Source organism: Chiloscyllium plagiosum, chromosome 6 (genome assembly GCF_004010195.1).
Source record: "Chiloscyllium plagiosum isolate BGI_BamShark_2017 chromosome 6, ASM401019v2, whole genome shotgun sequence".
NCBI classification, from domain to species: Eukaryota; Metazoa; Chordata; class Chondrichthyes; order Orectolobiformes; family Hemiscylliidae; genus Chiloscyllium; species Chiloscyllium plagiosum.
In genome coordinates this window covers 75999366-76016583 of record NC_057715.1, presented here as the reverse complement: position 1 = coordinate 76016583, position 17218 = coordinate 75999366, and the positions used below count along the sequence as shown (strand labels likewise).

Below are 17218 nucleotides of genomic sequence, written 5' to 3'. Positions count from 1 at the left end.
ATTATGGTCTTTAATTGCTATATCAGTATTCTCATTCCTTACATAACTCCCTTGTAATCAGACTGTTTTTTCATTTTATCAGTAATTTGAGTGTTCAAACTAAAGCAAGCACTTACCTCAGATCAGTTCTCAATTCTAGGGTCTCCACGATGTTACTTACTTGATCTAAGCATTTTAGATTTTCAATAATCTGAAATTAAAATACAGGAAACAAATTAAAACAAAAAGACTATTTCATAGGAATGCTACCTCAAGACACGTGCAAGGAGCACACAGGTGCAGAAATTCCATGAACATCACTGTCTAGCAACTGATGAGACTGCCTTCCAATCTATTGAGTTTTTAGGTGTCTGCAGAAGCAAAGGTAAAGTAATCAGTGGTGTCAGCTAGTGCACATCCTCAAAGTTCAAATTCAGCCCAGAGGTGCAGTCGTACACTCTCGTCCATCATGATGAACTGTGCAACAACTGAGCAGCCAGCACTATGATTTCATAATCTTTGACACAACTTCCATAACTTTGGCCTCAGTCGGGCCATCTGCGCACGCACAGCCAATGTGACATTATTAGAACATAGAAAGGAATTACATTAACCATTTATACTTTAGGGATGTCTGTCACTAACTGACATCACTGGGCTTATTTACAGATGAGCATTTCTCTTTGTATTCATGCTAAGCAATTCAAAGCAGAAAAGCTGAAGATAGAGATTAGGTTGTGTTTGTAAACAGCAAAGGCATGTCCTGATGTTTTTCCCCCCCCATCAGAAGGCAAAGTTCAAATACAAAGGCAAAACCGCTGCATCAACCATTTCTACAATTTGAATGAGTGCTCATTATGAAATTTATCAAAACCTTGCTGATAAACATCAAGTTATAATATGACATATGTCTCAATCATCTGAGCAGGTTAAACCAAGATCATGAAATCCTATAACCAAAACCCAGACTGAACTGGGATTAACATGATATGGAGGTGACGGTGTGGGATTGGGGTGGACAAATTCAGAAATCACATGGCACCAGGTTATAGTCCAACAGGTTAATTTGAAATCACAAGCTTTCTCAGCATGCCACCTGACAAAGGGACTTTGTTCAGAAAGCTTGTGATTTGAAAATAAATCTGTTGGACTATAACCTGGTATCATGTGATTTCTGACTTTGAAATTAACATGTCATCAAATTACAGAAACCAGCCAATCAGATAAATTTTCTGTTTGATTTAGACCTTTTCGGAAAGTTTCATATATTGGAATGAGTCTCCTACACAATATCCAACAAATAAAAAAATGGAGCCAGGCAGGGGAATAAACAAAAACTATTTCAGATAACAGTTTTTGGGCAGGATAGAAATTATGAATTTGTTACAGCAGAACTGGAACACTTGCTCACTCCATCATCTGACTTTATGTTTCAACCTCTTGGAAAACAATGCCCAGTGAAAAAACAAAATCAGAGAAACATCCATTCACTGAGAATTGAAAGGGTATTTGACAAATTTTGCAACTAATAAGGATACAAATTCACTATCTATAGTCTGAACCAAAAGCAAAACCAAAAGTCTTCTGTCGTAAACTACAACTGTATAAATATTTTACCATTAATACTCTTGGGGCTCACAGTCACTTGAACAGTTTTTCAAAAAAGAATTTTCACAAAAATAACCAGCAGGTCACTATTTTGAAATACAAACTCTAAAAATGACGTATAATTTACATCTTTTCATAACAATAACACCTAATCATTCAATTAATACAAAATTAAATAAGGCAGGCTAGGTTATGCAATATTTAAACAGGAAACTGTGTCCAAAAGGAAATGCTGCAGCCAATTCACAAAAACATATTTCCACAAATTGAAATCTGTGGAAATTGGCTAATTTGTCTTTGTAATGTGTATCCACAGATAAACACTGGCTAGGAACACACGACGATAACACTAATCTAGAAGCATGTGTATCAAATCAAAAGAAATTGGATTTCAAGAGTGGGTGAAAATGAAGTATAATTTGTTTAGAGTACCTTGCAGGAACTATTTCAGTTCATGGTATTTCATGAAATATTCCTCCATAATACAGTTTACATACCTTTTATATCCAATTCTTACCTGGTGGGAATTACAACATGTTGAGAGACATTTTGATTTGGCCTGCTCTAAGTTTTTTATGGCAGAGTCCAAGCCATAAATCTTCTCCTTCAGCACATTTTGGAGTTTAATAATCCTTTTAAGATGTTGTTGTACCAGGAATTCTAACTCATTCAACAAGTTTTCTTTCCTGCGGAAAATGGCAAGGGCAAACTTAATTATACTCAATAGTTAAGGTCAATTCTATTCCTAAAGTTCAAAATAATAGGAACTGTAGGCAAGGTTAATAAAACACAGAAAAGAAAATACAACAGAATAATGTAATTCATTAAGCACATTAAAAAAGTGCCAGGATAAGTGATTGTTACAGCTACAGGGAACTCCTGGATTCCAATGTGATCCAGGACAAATATGTCTCTACTAAGGTGGTTGCAGCTAGAGGAGTGTTCCAGAGCTTGATACCAAGCTTGACAGTACAACACATGAGGATGCAGGTAAATTACCTTTGAACTAGGATGCAGTTATAATCGCTCAGGATAGGGTCACATGATTTAGTCAAAAGTCAGAGACAGGAGCACATGCAAGATATGGGGATGAGGCTCAGTTTTTGAAATTGTCAAACAGTTTTGAGGCTTTTTCAGCCCATTTAAAATGAGGGTAGGGGCCTCAAGGTAGATGATCTAACTGACCATGGCATCCTGGTAGACGAAATGAAAAGGAATGCAGTGGTAGTGAGGGCCAGTAAAATGAAAAGGGATGGATATGATCCTCTATAGCAAACAGCATGTGCTCAAAAGGCTGTGTTATCAGTTCTGGACTGAAGAGGAACTTGAAGTAGGATGGCAGAATCTATTCATCATAATCAAAGTAAATGCAAACAAAGGCCAGAAAGAAAGAGGCTCTGCATAATTACTTATGGAGTTTGACACCAAATGAGGTAGGATCTCAAAAAAGGCAAGAATCTCTAGATTATGTCCAGAGGCTGTGATGAAAAGATGTGATAAATCAGAGTAGGGGTCAAGATAATGGAGAAAGGTATTAATACAGAAAATGATACACAGACAATGACAGGAAGAGAGGTAGTGTACAAATCTAAATACACCATCGCAAGGCTACAGGACACAAATAAAGAGGACAAAACTAAAGGCTCTGTTTCTGAATTCACGTAACATCCCAACCAGACAGTAGGTTTATACTAGACTTGTTGTGGAATGTCAAGGGCTGGCTCTGTTAATTAATGATGGTATGAACACAGTAGAAAGGGAATCACCCAAGTTTAGGAAAATAGAAATAGTTTAGGTAGGAGTGAGATATGGTAAAGGCAAGAGCTCACTAGTCTGAATGCTATACAGTAATCAGGAAGTACAGGTAGAAAAAAATGGGAGTTTGTTAGAAGTATTTAGCGATAATCATAAAGGAACTTTAATTTACTTATAGATTAGAAAGTTTAATGAGGAAAGGTAGCCTACATAAAGAATTCACAATGTTTGAGATAGTTTCTTTAGAACAAAATGTTTTGCAGCGAACCAGAAAGAAGGCTATATTAGATCTGACATTGTGCAATGAGGTAGGATTAATGTGAATTACAAATGTGAGGTGATGCATTTAGGCAAGTCTAATTCTAGAGCGAATTATACATTGAACGGAAGAGTCTTGGAAAAAAGTTGATGGGCAGAGAGATCTGGGAGTGCAGGTCCATTGTACCCTGAAAGTTGCTGCACAGGTGGATAGAGTGGTCAAGAAGGCATATGGTATGCTTGCCTTCATTGGACAGGGTATTGAGTATAAGAGCTGGCAAGTCATGTTAAAATTGTACAAGACATTGGTTTGGCCGCATTTGGAATACTGTGTACAGTTCTAGTCGCCACATTACCAAAAGGATGTGGACGCTTTGGAGAGGGTGCAGAGAAGGTTTACGAGGATGTTGCCTGGCATGGAAGGTGCTAGCTATGAAGAGGGATTGAGTAGGTTAAGTTTGTTTTCATTAGAAAAAAGGAGATAGAAGGGGGACCTGATTGAGGTTTACAAAATCATGAAGGGTATAGACAGGGTGGATAGAGATAAGCTTTTTCCCAGGGCGAAGGATTCAATAACGAGAGGTCACGCTTTCAAGGGTGAGAGGTGAAAAGTTTAAGGGTGATACACACAGCAAGTACACAGAGAGTGGTGGGTTCTGGAACGCGTTGCCAGCAGAGGTGGTAGAGGCAGGCACGGTAGATTCATTTAAGATGTGTCTGGACAGATGCACGAGTAGGTAGGGAGCAGAGGGATACAGATGCTTAGGAATTGGGAGACAGGTTTAGACAGTAGATTTGGATCGGATCAGGCTTGGAGGGCCAAAAGGGCCTGTTCCTGGGCTGTAAGTTTTCTTTGTTCTAAGTTCTAATAATCTGTTAGTGAAGACAAAGCTAGGGTGCAAGGTAGCAAAGACTATTAAATGATTGTATTCAGTTTAAGGTGGCGAAGATGGCCTCGAGACTAGTATTTTAAAATGTAGATAAGGACAATTATGAGAAGTAGAGGACGTTAAAGTGAAATAAATTAGGTTACAGGGTAGATTAATAGGAATGCAGTGGCAGACATTTAAAGGGGCATTTCAGAATACAGAAAAGTTTTTCTTTTTCGTTAAAATATAAGGAGTAAACCAATCACCTGTTATTAACTAAAAATGAGAGATGGTGTCAAACTTTGGCGGTACAGACTGAAGGGACTCTTCTCTATGATTTTAAATACATACAATTATACCAAATGGGAAGCAGGTCAGCAGATCTGACAAAATACAAGGAATAGCAAAAATGTAAAAAAGGAAAAACCAGAATGAGAGAAAGCCTAGGCAGCATTATAAAAATTAGATACAAGAGTTTCTAACAGATATTTTGAAGAGTTGGTCCTATAGAAATTGACTGGGGAACTAAAAAATGGAAAATAATGAGAAAAATGAACTGATCAGTTATTCTGCATCAGCCTTTATTTGAGATATAATTAATAACCAAGTAAAAGCTGTAGACAGGAAGTGGAAGAGGAAGAGAAAGAGGAATTGGAGAAAATCAGTCACATGTAAAGTGGCATGAGTAAACTATTATTACAGGTTGACAAGTGTCTGGGTCCTACTGGATTCATACCAAGGTCTTAAAAACATGACTGGTAAGATACTGGTGTTGGCTTTATTTGAAAGCAGAAAGGATAAAAAAAGTTACTTTCACTTCTCACCAGTATAGTTGAATCTTCCCTGAATTTAGGGAATTTTGTGCAAGTTAAAGCAAGTTAAGTATCTTACCAGCCATGTTTTTAAGACCTTGGTATGAAGTCCAGCAGGACCCAGACACTTGTCAACCTGTAACAATAGGTTGCTCAATGCCACTTTCCTAGTGATTGATTTTCTCCAATTCCTCTTTCTCTTTCATTTCCTGTCTACAGCTTTTACTTGGTTATTAATTATATCTCGAATAAAGACTGATGCAGAATACCTGATCAGTTCATTTTTCTCCTTATTTTCCATTCTTTAATTCCCCAGTCAATTTCTCTAGGATCAACTCTTCAAAATATCTGTTAGAAACTCTTGTATCTAATTTTATAATACCGCCTAGGCTTTCTCTCATTCCAAATCCACAGCAATATGGTTGATTCTTAACAGCCCTCTGGGATGGACAATAAATGCTGGCGTAGCCGGTGATGCCATCATCCCATGAATGAACTAAAAAATAAACAAACAAAGGAGGAAACTACAGGCCAGTTACTGTAACATCTGTCATAGGGTGGATGTTAGAAGCTATTGAAGACTTTGTAACTTGGAAATATTCAATGCAAGTAGGCAGAAACAACATGGTGTTGTGAAAGGAAACTTGCTGAAGTTCTTTGAAGAAGTAACATGCTCAAGATAAAGGGGAATATAAAGGCGGATGTACTGTATTTAGATTTCCAGAAGGCATTTAGTAAAAAGTTCCATATCAAAAACCAGTGTGAAAAATAGAAGAATCATGGTATAGTCAGTGTTGGCTTAGACACCAAGATACAGCATATGCGTTAACTGACCATGTTCTGGTTGACAAAACATAACGAGTGGTATGCCACAGGTTTGAGTAATGGGAGTTCAACTGTTATAATGTATATAAAGAAGCGGATAAAGGGAATAGTTGCTAAATTCAATGAAGAGACAAAAACAGTTAGGAAGTGAAGTTGGCAAGTGGACGTCAGAGTATTACAAAAGGATATACATAGATTTCAAGTGAGTTGGCAAAGATTTGGCAAACGTTGCCTAATATAGGGAAAAATGAAATTTTAGAACACAAAGTCAAGATTATTTTGATCTGCTTTTAGATACTTAAATGTGGGTGGTTTGCAAAAAATTGAGATATAAAAAGGAGTCTTGTGTGAGAATCTCAAAAGGCAAGAACACAGATACAGCATGCAATTAGGAAAGCCAATAGAATACTATAGTTTAATTTGACAAATTAAATTCAAAGAGAGTAAGAGTTATATTTTAGTCATTGAGAGCACAGTTGATACCACATCTGGGAGTATTACTTAAATATTGGTCTGCATTATTCAAGGATGAAAGCAAGTGCATTGGAGGCAGTTCACTGAAGGTTACTAGACTAATAATCAGAATGAGTGGGTTGTCTTTTGAGGAAAAGTTGGACAGGCTAAGCTGATATCCTCGAGTATAGAAAAGCAATAGGCAACTTGGTTGAAACGTAAGATGATCCTGAAGTGTCTTGTCAAAGTGGATGCAGAGAGGATATTTCTTATATGAGCAAGGGGCCACAGTTTAAAAATTAAAACAGGAGATGCTCACTTGAGGCAGTAGGTGGTGAAAATTACTGATTACAAATTAAATATGCCAGAGTAAATTCTTGGAAATTATGGATAATCCCCAGCAGTATATAATACATTTAGAAATCTATCATTGTACTGTTAAGTTTAAAGTTAACAAAAAGAAAATCACAACTTTTAGTAATCAAATATTTGTATTACCTCGTCTTATACATCTATATTATTTATTATGTCCCTCAGAAACTGGTGCATAAACAAGCTGATGAATATTACCTGTTTTGGAGAGACTGGTTAATTTTCTCAAATTCTTTATGTATTTGCTTTCTAATTCCATTGCGATCTTTTTCAATTGAAAACCTAATATCTTCCAGCCGCTGTGTAAAAATAAACATGGCATGATACATAATGTAAGTAGTGCAGTTGACCAGTCTTACTGTGAAAAACAGTAAGTACAAATCTGACAAGAATAAAGTTTCAGCAACTGTAATGAAACATCTGCTTAAATGCTCATTCCCAGACCCTCCCTTCAGTTTATTTTCTCTGCTTGCTTTAGACAACTTGTGATTCATAATTCAACAATTGTCCTCAATTTAAATAAGGGCACTTATCCAAGGTCAGAGTTGCTTTCCCTCAAACTGATTTTGAAACTCTCCCACATTGTGACCATTACCCCCTGCAGGATCCTAAACTACAAGATCTCTTCATAATCCCACTACATTACTAGATTGGAATAGCCTGTTCCCAGATAGGCTCTGCAACTAAGACACCATTCCAGATGCACTCTACAGATCATCTTCCATCTTGCCCAACTTATTTGTCCAGTCAATATTAAAATCGTCCATTACAACTGTAATGCCCTTTTTATATACCTTCATTACGTTCTTGCTAATACTTTGTCCTACTGTGAGGCATCTTTCAAGAGCTCATAGATAACTCCTACCTACAACTTCTTCCTCTTGCCATTCCTCTCTTCCACCCAAACTATGATCTATTGCATCTACATCACTACACACCAAACAGGTACCTTCCTCTTAACACTACCTCACCACCTTTCTGCCCATTTTTTCCAGAATGTCAAATACCTTTGAATATTGAGTCCCTAGTCCTGGTCACACAATGACCATATCACTGTAATATCTACCAAGTGTTCACTTTTTTTTCACTCCTTTTTACTTTTTAAACCATTACTAATGACTCTGGTTCTAATTTCTGCTCTTCTGCATATATTTTCTGCCTTTTCCCATCAGGCTATATCACTTACCTCTTCCTTCCACCTCTTCTCATTTCTTCGATTTTCCTGGACTTCCCTTCATGCGAGCGCCCTCCCTAATTCATTAGGTTAAAGTCCTATGTATAATCCTAGTTATACCAGGAGACTGGTCACAGCAGGATTCAAACTAACTCATCCCAGAAGAGATCTCTTTCCTAGTACAGGTGCCAGAACCTCACACTTTGGAACTGAATTATCCCACACCAATCTTTGAGCCACATATATTTACTTCTCTAATCTTATTTATCATATACCAATTTTCACCTGGCTCAGGTAGTATTCCTGAGATCATCTTTGCGGCTTGGCATTTCAATTTCGTCTCAAGATTCTCAATTTCTCAACAGAACCTCTTTCCTAGTCCTTCCTCAGTCACTGGTATTTAAATGGACTACAACAAATGGATTCTTCCCTAACCACTCCAAGTTCCTCTCCACCCCATAAGATATGTCCTTAGCCAGATGGGTAACAGACTTTAGAAATTAGTATCTCTTCCCCTAACTATTTGATCCCCTACATTTTCCATTTTCCCCCCACTTGAATACCACTCTATACAATAGCCAGTGGTCAGTTTGCTCATCTCATTGCAGTCTGTACCCTCATCCAGAGTATATAATGGACATGGGCATTTGCAGAGGCTCCTGCAAAGCTAACATTTGAATCCCAATACCTACCTTACTGCAATCATATCTACCCATCCCTAACCATGGACCAATTTTGATGTAGGTAATCTAAGAAACTTGACTCTCTCCTGAAAGGAGTTTATTCATGTATCTCCTTTCATCTCGGATGCCACTGTTTCCACATTTCAGACTTCACCCTAACAACCTGAGCCAAAGGACTAAACAAAATGAAAAAGTGCGATCGTTGATAAGCTGAAATAAAAGTAGCAATCACAAAAAATACAACAGTTTATACAAAAAGAAAACTGCAAGACTGAATGTGGGTGTTACTTCAGCAATCTGATTTAAGAAGTGATAGATCTTTAGAAACTGCAGGATTAAAATTCTCAACTTGTTGGCAAATGGAAGGTTAACCAGTTATGATACTTCATTGTCTATAAAATTCAAAATATTTAGAGTTGTAGAGCAAGCCATAAAGCACAACATACCCTTCAGTCCAACTCATTCATACCAACCAGATATCCTAAATTTATCCAGCCCCATTTGCCAGCATTTGGCCATATCCCTCTACACCCTTCCTATTCACACATCCATCCAGATGCCTTTTAATTGCTGTAATCGTATCCACTTCCACCATTTCCTCTGGCAGCTCATTCCATACACACACCACTCTGAAAATGTTGCCCCTTAGGACCCTTTTAAATCTTTCCCCTCTCACCTTAAACCTATACCCTCTAGTATTTGACTCACCTACCTTAGGGGGAAAAAAAACTTGGCTATTCATCCGATTCATGTCACCCCTCAGCCTCTGACGCTCCAGAGAAAATAACCCAAGCCTCTGCCTACAGCTCAAACCCTCCAGCCTTGGCAACATCTTTGTAAATCTTTTCTGAACCCTTTCAAGTTTCACAATATCCTTCCTATAGCAGGGAGGCCAGAATTGAATGCAGTATTCCAAAAGTGGCCTAACCAATGTCCTGTACAGCCTCAACATGACCTCTCAACTCCTATACTCAGTGCACTGACCAATAAAGGCAAGCATACCAAATACGTTCTTCACTAGTCTTCCTGTGACTCCACTTTCACAAAAAATGCATTTTGTAAAATTTAAAAACTAAATATTGCACAGTATTACGACCATTTTTCCCTGAAGCAGACATTATACAATGTAGAACCATGCACCAGAATAAAGTTCTGTTTGAAAGGGCTTACCTGAAGCATGTTAGTAAATCTGGCCCGTTCATACAACACTTCGTAACAGCCACCATCATCTTCCTGAAGAAAAAGGAGAATTAAATTACTTTTGCATACTCATCCCTCTTAAACTAAAATTAGCAACACAAAACTTGTTACAATCAGCCATCTTGAAAACTGAATACATTTAGGTTTCAATCCTGGGGACAATAAACAAACACTCATACGTTTGCAAGTCAAATTCGTGATACTGAAATAAGCACATCAATATTTATGTTTGCTTGCGCTGGATTGCGATTTAAACACAGTAGATAAGCAAATGTTCCTTGCCACTTGTCAGCCCAAACCTGGATATTGTCCAAGTCATGGTGAATTTGGACACAAACTGGTTCAGTATCAGGAGTCAAGAATCGTGCTGAGTACTGTATAACTACTAGTGAACAACCGCACTCCTGATAACGAAGGAAAGATACAATAAAACTGCTGAAGATGGTTGTGTGTAGGACACTATGCTGAAGGAGTCCTGCACTGATGGCTATATCTGAGAATATAGACTTCTAACAATCATAATCATCTTCCTTCACATCTGGTACAACTCCAAGGGAGTTTTGTTGGCAACTCCCATTGACTCCAATTTTACTAAAGCTCTTTGATGCCACTCAATCAAGTGTAGAAACAAAAACAGAAATTGCTGGAAAGTCTCAACAGGTCTGGTAGCATCTGTGGAGAGAAAGCAAAGTTAACATTCTGAGAGTAGGAACCCTTCTTCAGCATAAGGATGGTTTTTATATAAAAAGGTGGGGTGCATTGAATGAACAATAGGTACAGAGAGCTCAAAGAGAGAGAAAAAAACAGCAGGACAAACAACAGAGTGGTTAAAGCTGCCAATGGGGACAATTAGTGGTTAACAGTGGGTTGCGTGGCAGCAATCCATGTAATTCAGTACAGACCCAGCTCTGATGAGGAATATCTAGACTTGCTCTCTCCCAGTGGATGCTGCCTGACCTGCTGTGGTCTCTGGCATTTGTTGTTTTCAGTAATGACAAGGTCTGTTTTGTGGCGGTGGGGAAAAAAGCATGGGGAAAAAGTTCAAGCCCTAAAACTGTTTATCTCGATATCAAGTCCAGAAGGCTGCAGGGTTTCTAAGCACAATGAGGTGGTGTCCTCCCAGCTTACACTGAGCTTCACTTCGCTGGAGCAGTGCAGCAAGCCTGAGACAGAAATGTTGGCCAGAGAACAAAGTGTGTTGCAGCAGCAAGCAGCTCAAAGCTTAGGGTCATTTTTGGGAATCAAGTTGACCATGGGGGTGGGGAATTCTCAGTTGAGGAAGATAATGGGGCATTTCAAAGGCCTCCTTATCAAAGTTGGCATCATCAGAACAGATGCAACAGAGACTGAGGAACTGGGAGAATGGACTGGAATATTTACAGGATTTAGAATGTGACGATGTAGAGCATGACGAAGTATAGTCAAGGTAACCATGGGAGTCCGTTAGTTTGCAGTGGATATTGATGGCGAGCCTACTCACAGAAATGGAAACAGATGTCGAGTAAGGAAAATACTTGACTTAATCTAGTCTACTATATTTGCTGCTCACAATGTGGTCTCCTCCACAATGGGTAAGTGAAGTGCAGACTTGGTGACCACTTCACAGAACACCTGTCTCCAAAAAGAGAGCTTACAGTTGCTTGCCAGTTCAACACATCCACCAAATTATCCCTATTAGCAGAAGGGCCTTTAACCAATCATATCTAACAGTTTTTCCTTGCTCTTTGGGCTGCCCAACTTCCACATAAAAACCACCTAGCTACCATCAGTCCTCAAGGGTCACTGGACCCAAAATATCTGCTTTCTCTCCAACATTTTGTTTCAGATTTCCAGCATCCGCAGCTCTTTCAGTTTTCAGTCTTCAGTCAAATGCGGCCTTGGATGTCAAGAGTAGCCACTCACTCTAGAATGGAGTTCTTTTGCCCACGTCTGAATGTAAGTTGTAATAAGGTCAGGAATTGAGTGGTCTTGGCAGGTCCCAAACTGAGTACCAGTGAGCAGGCTATTACTGAGCAAATGCTACTAGACAGCACTACTGTCCATTACTTTACTAATGATCATGAATAGATGGATGAGGCGGTAACTGGCCAGATTGATTTGTCCTGCTTTGTATGGCTGAAGATTGCTGCAAATACTTAAGCCTGACCTTTTGCAATGGGATCCCTCATGATAGACGAAAGGAATATTTGCGAAGCTTCCTCTAAAAGGAGTTGGGTTATTATTCATTACCATTCACAACTGGCAGGATTGCAGAGCTTAGGTCTGATCCATGATTATGAAATCACTTAGGCTAACCATTAGAGTCACAGCTGATATCAGACTGCAGGTTGGTGGAAAGGGTAACTCATACAAACATTTTACCTAACATTCTAATTTGGGGGCAGGCAAGAATTGGTTGGTTAATCAATTTTTCTTATCCAACACCGAATACCAGTTTTCCTCAGTAATTACTACCTTGCTCCCCTCACTCCAGCTTCTGCCTATTTAGGCGAAGGCCAATGTACCATTTGCCTTCTTGATCACGGGTCACCAGCACGCTTACCCTCAGGTGCACAAGATGCTCAGGTGTCACTGCACATTAGTCTCTCAATTAATTGCCAGATAATAATTTTCCTTCTTGATTTTGCTACCACAGTGAGCCTCATTTAATCAAGATTATTGAATGCTAGCCAGTGACTGTATGATGTTCAGCACCATTCATGACTCCACAGATACTGAAGTAATCCACGTTCAAATGCAATATGATCTAGACAATTTCCAGGCTTGGGCGTGGGCTTTTGTGGAGGCAGCTCACTAACAAATGCTGACCTGCCAGCAACACCCATGTCTCAAGAATGAATAGAAAAAAAATTATATTTCCCCCTTCAACTCTATTTTGATTTAATCCATGCCCTCCCCTTCACTTTTTTGATCACGTAGCATTGCTCTTTGATGAGAAGGGCATTGCTTGTCACTGGCCACTCAGGTGTTTCCTTTCTTCCTGGTGATGGGAACTTAATAAAGATTTGTACACCTGTTGTCTTTTATGGTTTCTCACACCTGCACACACATATCATGGGTGCTGGGAAAAATATAAGCACTACCACAGTTAGGCGGCAACATGGGGGTAAAACAAAAAAAATTCTACTGCATTTGCCACTGATTCAATTTGTCCAAATCACACAAATCTCTGCATCCTACTCACAGCTCAACCTCCCATCCAACTTTCATCCACAAGTTTGGAGATATTACATTTAGTTCCCCTATCTAAATTAACCTCTTATAAGACATTAAGATACAGAAGCAGAATTAGGCCATTAGTCCATTGTGTCTATACTAACATTCAATCATGGCTGATAAGTTTCCCAAACGCATTTTCCTACCTTCGCCCCGTAAGCCTGAACTTGCCAAGCGAACCTGGAAATTAACCTTAAGGGAATCCTGAATTAGAACTTCCAAGTGCCTTTATGCTTCAGATTTCCAAAGCCTTTCCCCATTTAGAAATAGGCTATACTTCTGTTCTTCCTTCCAAAGCGCATAATCTCACTTTCCCATTGTCTTCGAACTACCATTTCTTTGCCCACTCTCCCAGTGAGTCCAAGTCTTTCTGCAGCTTCTCTGCTTCCTCAACACAACTTGTCCCTCAATGTATCTTTGTATCATCTGCAAATTTAGCAACAAGTGTCCTCAGTTCCTTCATTCACATTGTTAATGTAAAACATAATGCAAATACCTAGGGTGCTGGCACTGATCCCTGCAGTATCTCACTAGTCAATGGCTGCCATTTAGAATAAGACATTTATTCCTACTATTTGTTTCCTATCTACCAACCACTCTTCTATTAGTCTGAAAAGACTATGCCTAAACCCACGTGCTTTAATTTTACGTACTAATCTCTTGTGGGACTTTATCAAAAGCCTTTTGAAAGTCAAAATAAACCTTTACCACTGGCTCCCCTCCAACAATTACATCCTTGACAAATTCTCAAAAGATATCCAAGCACTATTTCCCTTCCATAAATCCATGAAGATGTTGTTGGATCCTGTCTCGGTTCTCCAAATGCTAAGCTATTAAATCTTGTAAAATGGATTCTAGCATTTTCTGTACTATTGATAGCAGGCTGACTGGTCTAGAAAATCTCAGTTTTCTCTCTGAGAATAGCAGGATATATCAGATTATTGAAAAAACAAAACGGGGTTTACATTATTTATATTCCAATCTGTAGGAACTGTCCAGGAGTACAGGTCATTCTGCTTTAATGCATATTTCATTAATGTGAATTCACTGCAATGCGACTGACGAATTGAGGACACTGTTTCTAAAGAGCATACTTTTAAAGCACATGTTGGTTATAACATGATTCCGGTCTCATTTGTTTGAAAAGATGCTGCTATTATGCGATTTTCTTATAATAGAGTTGCATGAGAATGGAACTACTGCATTATAGCAGAACCGAGTGCATAAAGAATGTTGGGAGATGATCACCAATGCATCCAAAATTTCTAGTGCCACTTCAAGTACGCTTAGATATAGATTAGGCCCTGGAGATTGATCAGTCTTCAATCCCAATTTCCGCAACACTATTGTCCCTCTTATGATTTTCTTCAGTTTCTTCCTTTCACTAAACTCCGCGTTCTCCAATATTTTTATTAGGTCAGCCATTTCTTCATTCTCAGTTAAAAATTCACCTCTTTCTGACCTCATTTGTCTTTACCAATAATATTTTTCTCCTCACATACCCATAGAAACCTTTACAGTCTGTCTTTTTATGTTCCCTGCAAGCTCAGTTTCATTTTCCCTATCTTAACCAATCCATTTTCCCTATCTTAACCAATCCCTTTGGCCTATTTGCTAAATTCTGAACTGCTCCTACTCTTCAGGTAGATTTTTTTCTAGACAGTTTATACCTCTTCCTTGAATCTGATACACTCTCTAGCTTTCCTTTAAGCCATGGTTTGTACAGCATTTCCATTTTGCTTTTGCATCAGAGAGGAACGAACAATGAAAATTCACCCATATGCTCATGGGTATTTGTCAATGCCTTTCCACTGTCATCCCTTTAAGTAACATCCTTCAATCTATTATGGCCAACTTACACCTCATACCTTTGTAATTTCCTCCATTTAGATTCAGGACCCTAGTTTCAGGATCAACATCACTCTCCACCATGAGGAGAAATTATGGTCACTCATCCCAAAGGGGCCTCACAACTAGAAGGCCAATTATTTCTTTTTCATTACACAATACCTACTTTCAAATGTTCTTTAGTTGCTTCCTCAATGTATTGGCCTGGAAAACCATACAGTATATACACCCCAGAAATTCCTCCTCTATAGTAGTGTTATTTATTTGATTTGCCCAATCTATATGCAGATTAAAGTCACCAATAAATACATCCTTATTGTATGCGCCTCGAATGTCCTGTCTAATGCCATTTCCAATATCACCCCTACTATGTACTACCCCCACTAATGCTTTTTGCCTCTTGGTGTTTCTCAGCTCTACCCATTCCACATGGTTGTAGTTAATATTTTTTCCTCACTATTGCATTAACTTTCTCTTTTACCATTAGTGCAACTGCATTTTAATTTTGTCTGCTTTTTCTAAAAAGACTGAATACCCAAAGATACCCATCCTTGGTCACCCCATAGATGTCTCCATAATCCTAACTATATCATATGTTTTCATCTATTTGCATAATTAATTCATCCACTTTGTTGCAAACTTTCTGCTTACTAAGACACAAAGCCTTAAGATTCATCTCTTATACTCTACAACCACCTGATGAAGGAGCAGCACTCCAAAAGCTAGCACTTCCAAATAAACCTGTTGGACTATAAGCTGGTGGGGTGCAATTTTTAAACTTTTAAACATTACTTGACCCACTCCTCTTATTTTTCACTGTGGCACCAATTGACCTGAAGCCTTGATTTCTTTGCCGTTCACATTTTCTTTTTCTCCTTTGTCTTTTATTCTTGTCCTTGATTCCACTTCCTCCAACTCCTTGCATAGGTTCCCAACACCCTGCCATTTTAGTTTAAAGTCTTGCCCAACCCACTAGCAAATACTCCCCTGAGGGCATCAGTTCTAGTCTTGCACAGGTGTAACTCATCCAGTTTGTACTCATCCTACTCCAGGAATCCAAACCCCTTGCACCAATCTCTTCAGCCTTGGACATCTGATATATCCTGCTATTTATATACCAACTAGCACATGCCACTGAGAGATCACTACTTTTGAGGTCCTAGATTTCAACTTATTTGCAAACTCCCTATATTCTGCTTTTTGGACCTCATCCTTTTTCCTTTACCAGTGTTACTTGTACCAATGAATACCACACCAAACTATTTGCACATTGAAATAATGTAGAATTTTGCACAAAGTACAAACATTGTCACCAGAGAAATCGTGTGCTAAAATAAAAAATATGAGCCATGTCCTTTGACGGAAGGATTCTGAGTAGAATAGTACACATTTAAAACAATGTTGTAAATAGAGTACTCAAACTCAGCTTTGGTAGCATTTGTGGACAGAGAAACATAATTAGTGTTGACAGAGTTTACCCTTGCAATATTCTCCCAGACCACTTCAGACAACTCTTGCTTCATACCTCTGTACAGGGGAACTTCGATTATCCGAACGAGATGGGCAAGCACTATTTCGTTCCGATAATCAATTATTCGGTTAATCGATTCAAATGCCTTTCCTCTGCGGCTCAGAGTTTTTAAAAGTCTGCTCCCCACTCAAGAGACTGCAGCAGCAGCAGCACACAAGCCCCCACCCACCCAACCCTGTCCAACACCTCCCCCTAAACCCGTCCAACACTTCACCCCCACCCGCCCCCATCCGCGTCCAGCACTACCCCCCACCCCCCCAATCCCCGTCCCTCCCCGGAGCAGCCAGACTGGAGACTAACAATAAGGCTGCTACTGCCTTTGTGGGGTAAGTCTCCAAATAGTACACGCACACTGACATGGACACACACACAACTTCTTACTGCAGCTTTTTGACAGGTTCCACTTCTGCCCTGTACAGGACAATGTTGGAGAGATTATCTGGGGAAATGGGGGAGGGGTTTAGGGTACACCCCTCTGTAGAACTCCAGGGAAAGTATGGGGAGAGAGGGAGGGCAGGAGGTCAGTCATTTGGTGACGCCGCCTGTAAATCACTGTAAACAAAAGATGCGATCACGTCTTTGATGCAACGTTTCTATCGGGACCTCGAGATCTCCTTCGGATAATCCGATTTTCG

The 17218-nt window shown here is 39.1% G+C and overlaps 1 protein-coding gene across 1 annotated transcript in view; it reads right to left on the bottom strand.

Annotated features, from left to right (window-relative positions):
* The window catches only part of LOC122551059, a 69537-nt gene that overhangs the window by 3624 nt on the left and 48695 nt on the right, over nucleotides 1-17218 (bottom strand). Inside the window, exons 8-11 of the mRNA XM_043692701.1 lie at nucleotides 9959-10021; nucleotides 7130-7230; nucleotides 2105-2273; nucleotides 117-190 (exon numbers count right to left, since the gene is read on the bottom strand). Of these exons, the coding sequence (XP_043548636.1) occupies nucleotides 117-190; nucleotides 2105-2273; nucleotides 7130-7230; nucleotides 9959-10021 (407 nt within the window). The remainder of the gene's footprint in view (nucleotides 1-116; nucleotides 191-2104; nucleotides 2274-7129; nucleotides 7231-9958; nucleotides 10022-17218) is intronic.